Source organism: Galeopterus variegatus, unplaced genomic scaffold (assembly GCF_000696425.1).
Source record: "Galeopterus variegatus unplaced genomic scaffold, G_variegatus-3.0.2 Scaffold269, whole genome shotgun sequence".
Taxonomy (NCBI): domain Eukaryota; kingdom Metazoa; phylum Chordata; class Mammalia; order Dermoptera; family Cynocephalidae; genus Galeopterus; species Galeopterus variegatus.
The window spans coordinates 753318-761870 of record NW_007726380.1 but is presented as its reverse complement, the minus strand read 5'-3'; the positions used below and the strand labels follow the sequence as shown (position 1 = coordinate 761870).

The following is an 8553-nucleotide window of genomic DNA, read 5'->3' as shown; positions in this document are numbered from 1 at the left end:
TGTGGGATCCGAACCCTCGGGCGGGAGTGCCGCCGTGCTTCCCAAGCGGTGCACTATCCAGTGCGCCACCGGGCCGGCCCCGGTCATCTTTAAAAAAAAAAAAAAAGAGAGCTAGATGGTGACATATTTAGGGTTGAAGGTCATATTTGCAACTAACTTTCAAGATGGTTTAGCAAAAACAATGTATATATTGTTGAGATTTATTATATTTTACATATTGGAGAAAGATTGGGGCAGATTTTTAGCAATTGTTGCATATAAGTGGAAGGTATATAGTTATTCATTGTACTCTTTCAGCTTTTCTGTATGTATAAAAAATTTTTAAATATAGTGATGGAGGTGAGAGCAGGGTGATGGGCAGGCAATAAAGTCAGTAGGATAAAGGCGAAGTGTGGACATGGGGCAATGGATCTTGGCACCACAGTTTCACATAGTCAACTCCATTTGGTGGTCTGGTACTAGCTCCTTCCATGCCTTGAGTATTGACCCAATCTAAGAAAGGACACCCACATGCGCATATTTTTCTGGGATCTGTCCTCCCATCAGAGACTCACATACAGTCACTGGCTGTGCTGTGTCTCCCTCTCCCAGTGTGCAAATATGTTGCTGTGGAGCTGAAGTCAGCCTTTGAGGAAACTGGCAAGACCAAGGAGGTGATTGACACAGGCTATGGCATCCTGGACCGGAAGGCCTCTGGAGTCAAATACACAAAGTCGTAAGTGAATGGGGACTCACTGGCCTGGACTGCTTTGTTCCTGGAGGCTTTGGGGACTTGAATTTCCCTTCTCTCCTCTAGCTAGGCAAACCCACCACAAGGGAGTCAGCCCTAAGACCCAAGTTTGCCAACCGGTTCTGCCCCCAATTAATTGTGTGACTTCATAAATCCCTTAACTTCTCTGGGATTCAGATTCCTCAGCTGTGAAAGCAAGACTGTTGGGTTGTATCAGTGATTCCCAGACTCTTGGATTTTTTGGACCAATGCAATTTTTTAAAATATTGGTAACATAGGATTGCTAAGTATAAATATTACTTGGCAACAAACCCCCCCCCCCCAAAATTCTGTCTACTACTATCATCCTTTCAAAATGAAATGATATTTTACCATCAAAATTTAATACATTTGCTATATAAAAAAAATCTAAAACTGAATCATTTAGCTTCATAAAAAATTCCTTCCCTTAGAGCTGTTAAAATGTTGTCTCTCTGGTCTGTGTTCCAGCATTTCAGAGCCCCCAGACCAGATGACCTATCTTCCTTCCAGCTCTGACTTCCCGTTGGTGAGATGTGCAGGTGTTGGGGCAGCAGGGCTGGAGGGACGGACCACTAACCCACTGGGCCTAGGAAGGGAACTCAGTTCCTCTCGTGCTGCTGTCTCGGCAGGGACTTACGGTTAATTGAAGTCACTGAGACCATTTGCAAGAGGCTCCTGGACTATAGTCTGCACAAGGAGAGGACCGGGAGTAACCGGTTTGCCAAGGTTGGATTTGTGCTTGTCCTTCATTCCCCTCTGGGGCCAGACCTGCATGTATCTAAGTGTGCCTGCTGCTGTGAGTGTGATTTGAAGGTCATACCCTGGGAGCTTCCTTCCTTGCCTCTTTCCATTCTTTGATTGCCATTTGCACTCTACTCCTCCTGAGTGGCCTGACTTTTCAGTAGCAGTAGGCACATTCATAATGGCCTGGTCCTGCTCTTCAGGGTCCTGCCTCCGTCCCAGACACAGGCAGAAATGCTCCACGGTGGCAGCCCCCATGGGGACCTGAGACACTCGAGCAGAGAAAACTCAGCAAGGTCCTGGATGTGCAGAATTTTGGGGTTTAGGAGAGATGCCAGAAGACAATCACCAGAAAAGTGATTGCCCATTTCCTCCTCTGAGCCCACACAGCACCTCCCTAGAACCCTACTAGGGTGCCTGTGGGACACTGAGTGCACTCACCGTGTGCACGAATGTTCTCTCCCTGGAAAATGAGCTGCTTACAACAAGGCTCATATTTCTATGTGTTGACATCTCCAGTGTCTGGCACATAGTAAGACACTTGCTGCCCACGTTTTTCAACCTAAGTTCCCATCTAGCAAAGGAGATCAGTCATAAACACCTGGGACACCTAAGGGTATCATCTCAAGTAGCATAAGTCTTAGGTTTTATCTTTAAAATTTGCATGAATTTTGCTCTGTACTCGGTAGTAAATCCATGTTTGCTTTAATAAAAAGTGTTTAGCAAAAAAATTAGAAACAGTCTCACTATCCACCAGTAGGGGAGTTGTTAAATCATTGATATGGCCATTCAACGGACTATTTTTTTGTTTGTTTGTTTGGTGGCTGGCTGGTACGGGTATCCAAACCCTAGACCTTGGTGTTACCAGCACCACTCTCTAACCAACTGAGCGAACCAGCCAGCTCTTGGTGGACTGTTATATAACTGTAAAACAAAGAATGAGATAGCTCTTTATGAACTAAATTAAACTGATCTCCAAGGTATATTATTAAAGTAAAAACGGCAAGGTGGAAGATAGTGTATATGATACACTACTGCTTGTGTAAAAAGCGGGGATGGGGGAGATGAAATATTTGTATGTTTGTATTTGTATGAATTATCTCTGGGAAGATAGAGGAAATGGATAGTATGTTTTCTCTGGGGTAAGACTTAGATAGATGGCAGAGATGGTTTTTACAGAATAAAGAGTCCTTCCTGCCTCAGCTATGCCTTCTTGTCACCAAGGGAGGACACAAGTCAGGAAGAACCTGCAGCAGGAAGTAGGTCTGGATATAGGGGGCCGAGTGTGCCCATCCACAGTGAGGGAAAAGAGCCAAAACCAGAGTATTTCCTGGAATAGGAGTATAAGTTTAGAGGGCCTGAGGGCAACAACAGATCTTTTTGAAAGGGTGAGGTGTGGGGAGGCAGGTCAGGGTGTGTGTGTGTGCAGGGGTTGTGGGAAGGAGGCCTAAAAGAGAGGACAGGAAGGTAAGGTCAAGGGTGAGAAGCCTTAAAAGGTCTTGACTTCTCAGAGTAGGTCCTCAGATACCACTGGGAGAGGAGGGCCAGACATAGAAAAGGTGGCTCTGCCTCCCATGTCTGTCACCTCTTACAGGGCATGTCAGAGACCTTTGAGACGCTACACAACCTGGTACACAAAGGAGTCAAGGTGGTGATGGACATCCCCTATGAGCTGTGGAACGAGACCTCTGCAGAGGTGGCTGACCTCAAGAAGCAGGTACAGGGGACTGGCTGGGTAGTTCAGTTGGTTAGAGCGCAGCCTTATAACCCCAAGGTCATGACTTCAGATCCCCGTACTGGCCAGCCACCAAAAAAAAAAAGCAGGTACAGGCCCCTTCAGCCATCAGAGGCTGCTGTGCCCCAGTTAGGGGCTGGAGGGATTGGGTCTGCTCTAAGAAGGGCCACCAAGAGCTGGGCGACTTTGGTCAAGTCATCTTGCCTTTCTGGCTTCAGTTTCCATAGGTGAATCACAGCCACCTGCCTATCTTGTGGTGGGTCATGAGGCTTGGCTGAGCTCCTCTAGGAGCAAGCCAGGAGCTGGGGCTCTGCCAATATGAGCTGGTATGATTAACAGTGCGACGTGCTGGTGGAAGAGTTCGAGGAGGTGATCGAGGACTGGTACAGAAACCACCAGGAGGAGGACCTGACCCAATTCCTCTGTGCCAACCATGTGCTGAAGGGAAAGGACACCAGTGAGTCTGACGGGAGGGAGAAGGAAGGGCGGGTTGGCTCTTGATGATTTTATTGTTTGCTCTGCCTCAGGGGGTGGGGGTAGGAGAGGACAGAAAAGAAGCAGAGGGCATGTAAGAGGCAACTAGAGCAGGTGCAGAACAACATGCAGATGCCCCCAGAGGGGCCTGGGGCCATAGTGAGGTGGGAGGTAGTGATGCTGATGTAGCCACCAATTCTAGTCGCTACTCCCAGGGGCTCCCCAGTCAGTGCTCCTCACCCAGCAAACTGGTTTGAGGCACCTCTGTTGAGGGTGTCTCTCCTCCTCACCCCAGGTTGCCTGACAGAGCGGTGGTCTGGCAAGAAGGGGGACACAGCCACCCTGGGAGGGAAGAAGTCCAAGAAGAAGAGCAGCAAGGCCAAGGCATCAGGTGGCCAGAGTAGCAGCAGCAGCAAGCAGAGGAAGGAGCTGCATGGCCTTGAGGGAGACCCCGGCCCCGAGGAGGACGAGGGCATCCAGAAGGCATCCCCGCTTACACATAGCCCCCCTGATGAGCTTTGAGCCTAACCCAGTGTCCCCTGTACGGAGACTCCTGTTCTCAAAGCTGAAGCGTCTAGGGCCTGGCTCTGGCGGGCACAGATGGCTTTCCCAGCTTCAGGGCCTCGCTGCCTCACCTGTGCCCTCTTCCCACCAAGGAAAGGCCCCTTCCCTTCTCCCTTCCCTTTCACCTTCCCCCTCCCCGATCCCCTTCCCCATTCCCTCCCTTCCCCCATTACCCTTCCCCCTTCAAGGCCTCAGCAAGGCCAAGGCATCAGGTGGCCAGAGCAGCAGCAGCAGCAAGCAGAGGAAGGAGCTGCATGGCCTTGAGGGAGACCCCAGCCCCGAGGAGGATGAGGGCATCCAGAAGGCATCCCCGCTTACACATAGCCCCCCTGATGAGCTTTGAGCCTAACCCAGTGTCCCCTGTATGAGACTCCTGATCTCAAAGCTGAAGCATCTAGGGCCTGGCTCTGGTGGCCACAGATGGCTTTCCCAGCTTCAGGGCCTCGCTGCCTCACCTGTGCCCTCTTCCCACCAAGGAAAGGCACAAGCTCCAGGAAGAATTCAGAGCAGCCATGGGCAGCCTGCACCAGCCTTTTCCCTCTGCCAAGCATTTCTCTCCTGACACAGGCTTGGGGCAGGCCATGCCGTTTCAGGATTGCGAGGACTCCAGCGTGAACTCAGGAGGGGCAGGTGTCAGAGCTGGGCACCAGGACTGGAGCCCATGAGGAGGGCATGCCTGGCCTTCACTCCTCCCCTCACTCCTGCCCCCACAGGGAAGCAAGACTGCAGCACCCCACAGCTCCCCCTCTGCCCACCGCTCCTGTGGACACCTTCACTCTGCCTGGCCCTCCTCCAGGGCTCACAGAGTAAAAGCCTTTCGGCCTTTTGGTTCTGATTTCTGAGTCCTCTTCAAACGTCAGGAAGGTGCCCGGAGTCGCTGTTGCTCTTTCCTGCCTGTCACCTTCCAGCCTTGGGGACTGAGGATGGGGAGGCTGCTCCCATCTTCCCACTGTTGAGGCTGAACCTGCCAGCTCTTGGGAAGACCACGTGCAAGGAGGGCCCAGGGTTGTTTTGGGGTGAGGCTAGGTGTGGGCATGGGGCAAGGCCGATCCCATCTCTCAGCTGCCCTTGCTCTCCGTGAGTTCCCAGGCCCTGCCCACCCTGCTCCGGGGCCCAGCTGCTCACCTGTGTCCTGGGCACCTGGCTGCCCTCATTCCTCCCTCTCTCCTGCCTCTCCTTCCCCAGGACCTTCCCACTTGTGTAAAGTGTTCACTGGTTACCCCACCAGCTCCTGTCCCTCCCTCCTGCCCACCTCCATCTGGCGCTGCCTGTTGGTCTTGAACCTTGTTCCCTGATGACCACACTTGGTCACTGTGCTCTTCCTGGCTGTTGTATCTGGATCCCGGAGGGAGGACACCCCAGTCCCTCAACAACACGTAACACCATTTTCCCCGGGGCCAGGGGAGGAACAGGAAGGCTGGCCTCTAAGGAGAAGGGGTGGGAGGTTCAGGCACCTCCCAGTCTATCCTGAGGGCAGTTGGTAGCAATAGTGATGACAATGACACCTATTCACAGTGCTTTAACTTTCACCCTTCCAAGGCACTTGTGCAGTGGGTGCTGTTAGCTCCATTTTGTAGAAGAGAAACTAGGCTCAAGTCACGTGGCGTGCCCAGGGTCCTGCTGTTAAGGAGTGGTGCAGCCGGGACGTGGACTCTGGTTTTCAGATTCCAAGTCCGTCGTATTTCCTCTCTTCACAGCTGCCAGGCCCTTCCCCCAACTCCTGGCAGTGTAACTCGTATTGAACTGGTTTGGTTTTTCGGCCTTAACCACCAGCACAAGCCTCTTAAAAGGAGAATAGAAAGCAGCTGTTCCTTCTTGGAAGGAGAGAATGTGGAGGATCCTGTCAGAGTCGTGCCCTCACTAGGTGCCCTGGGAGATCCCCAGTGAGACTCCACCTCACACCATTCTGGGCTAGGCCCAGTGGGCAGGAGGAGACACACCACTGAAGGCTCCATGGGTCTAGGGCAGACTCGGGTCCACGCTCCTGGGAGTGCGGAGCCTGCTCCTAGCCTGGGCTCAGCCTGTCTTCCCCTCCCCAGGTTAGTGCAGCCAAGGCCAGAGAGGGGAGCACAGTGGAAGCTTTTCCTCTCCTGCCTGTTGAGGCTTCAAACGGGCCCTTGGGGGATGATACTTTTTTGCCTTAGCCCCCACGTCCACTTCTCCAGGACTGATGTTCCCCCTGTTAAAGGGGCCAGTAGTGAGATTTTAGTCTAGAATTGGGTCCTCTCCTGGGCTTTGTTCTGAGCATAGCAGATGGCTGGGCGTGGGGTGGGGGGCTGGGACCCAGGGCTGGGGATTTGCAGCCACCTGGACTATCTAGGATTTGGAGGACAGTCTCCGATTGCCCAATGTCACCAACCACCAGCACTTCAGTGCCCATCTTACCTCTGTCACCAGAACTCCATTGATTTTTAAAGTAGGATGAGGCAAAGACTTGTCCCCTTACTGGGTTGTTGTTGGCCCAGTGGTGTAATACAAGGCCCAGACCTGAGGACAGGCAGCACTGTGACAGCTTTGCTCTTTGACCTGTGGCCCTGCATGACAGCTCCTCCCTGCCCCCCAAAGGCCAGGTTTGTTGCTCACTCACTAGCTCTCAACCAGCTCACCCCTGCAGGCAGTTTCTCCTGGCCCAGTCCAGAAAAGGCAGAAAGCAGGGTCTGGCTTCCTAGGTTTTTCTTTTCATCTCCCCCCCACACACATAAGCCTTTTTGGTTTTTTGTTTTGTGGCTGGCTAGTCCAGGTACCTGAACCCTTGACCTTCAAGCCTTTTTGAACTTGAGGGTTGCCTCTGCTTTCCCACACCCCTTCCCATCCGTAAAGTTAAGGGACTGCCTGAGCGCAAGTTAACCTGATTTCAGTCCGTTTATAGGAAGCCCTATTAGAACAATTTCCTAAACTCACCTGGATATGAGAGTCACCTGGAATGCTTGTTAAACATACAGATGTCTGGGCCTACCTCAGACCTGCTGTTTTGGGCCCTAGAAGTGTGCATACTTAACAAACATCTCTCATGGTTCTGAAGATGAGGCCAACTGGAATCCACTTCACCAAGAGAAAACTAGGGTGTCCTAAGAGAGCAGGATTTCAGTGAAGTCACATTGGGTCAGGGTCTTGTCAAGATCTGCACAATAAATACTCTGAAAAGTGAAGCAGGTTTGAGATTTTTAAGAGGTTTTTTAGCTCTCAAGAGGGGCAGTGTCTGCGATTGGCATTAAATTCAAATATAGATAATTACATGAAATGGAAACCCAAGAACAGGATGTAAATAGCCAAGAACTTTCAGAAACATGACTTGTCGACCTCAGTTTGGATCCGTCTCTCTGCTGGAAACTTCTATCAACCAGAACCGCAAGGGCTGGTGGACAAACCACAAGGTCACTTTATTAAGTTCAGTGATCAAAAGAAACACAGGCCCTGATACTGAAATCTCAGGGGTTGACTCAGAGGTGGCTACATCAGGGTCTGTGTTCATTTTAAAAGCAGCTCCTAGAAGGCAGGAGTCCTGTCCTTATTTCCAAGTTCTTAGGTGGTATTTCCATACATCTTTGTGTCAGAAAAAGAGACTCTTCACATTTGACTTCCATTTATCAGAAAGTTGTTTTAATGTACGTTTTGCTAGGATGAGATAACTGGATACCTGCCAGAAAATTATAACAAATATACAAACCCATGAAGTTGGTGGTATGAATGGCAGCCCCTTAAGTGTGGAGCCTCATGCTGTCCAAGTGTGCACAGCAGCCTGCATCACTGTAGTTCCCAAGTACGAATAAAATCCCCCTCTGTTTTGATCTTAAAAGAAAGTCCATTTTTCATGACAGATGTATGGTCCATGCCTAACTGATTTACGGAAGGACTCTGTGTACAAATCCAAGGGGCACAGCCAGCAGAAACTGTTACGGAAGGACTCTGTGTACAAATCCAAGGGGCACAGCCAGCAGAAACTGTCCTTGAACATCCCCTGATGGCCCAGTTTACTCTATTTCACTGGAATAATAGTAGTAGCCACTATTTTTTGAGTGCTTACTATATGGCAAGCACACCTAAATGTCTTACATGATTAATTTTTACGGCAACTCAGTGGGGCTGTAATCTCCATAAAGACAGGGATTTAAACATTTTATTTAAGTATGATACACATTCAGAAAAATGCACATATTATAAGTGTGCAGCTTAGACTGGAGTTTGGAATTTGGCATCCATACTCTAAAAAGTGAATTTCTACCTGTTCTGAATCAAAACAAAACAGTCAGGATGTCTCACATTTGTAGTTACTATATATATATATATA

General features: G+C 50.3%; 1 protein-coding gene across 1 annotated transcript in view; it reads left to right on the top strand.

Moving 5' to 3' along the window:
- CNPY3 (canopy FGF signaling regulator 3) overlaps window positions 1–4358 on the top strand; it is an 8130-nt gene extending 3772 nt beyond the window's left edge. Inside the window, exons 2-6 of the mRNA XM_008566819.1 lie at window positions 592–715; window positions 1381–1477; window positions 3087–3209; window positions 3567–3684; window positions 3997–4358. Of these exons, the coding sequence (XP_008565041.1) occupies window positions 592–715; window positions 1381–1477; window positions 3087–3209; window positions 3567–3684; window positions 3997–4223 (689 nt within the window). The 3' untranslated portion in view covers window positions 4224–4358. The remainder of the gene's footprint in view (window positions 1–591; window positions 716–1380; window positions 1478–3086; window positions 3210–3566; window positions 3685–3996) is intronic.
- The last annotated feature ends 4195 nt before the right edge of the window (window positions 4359–8553 follow it).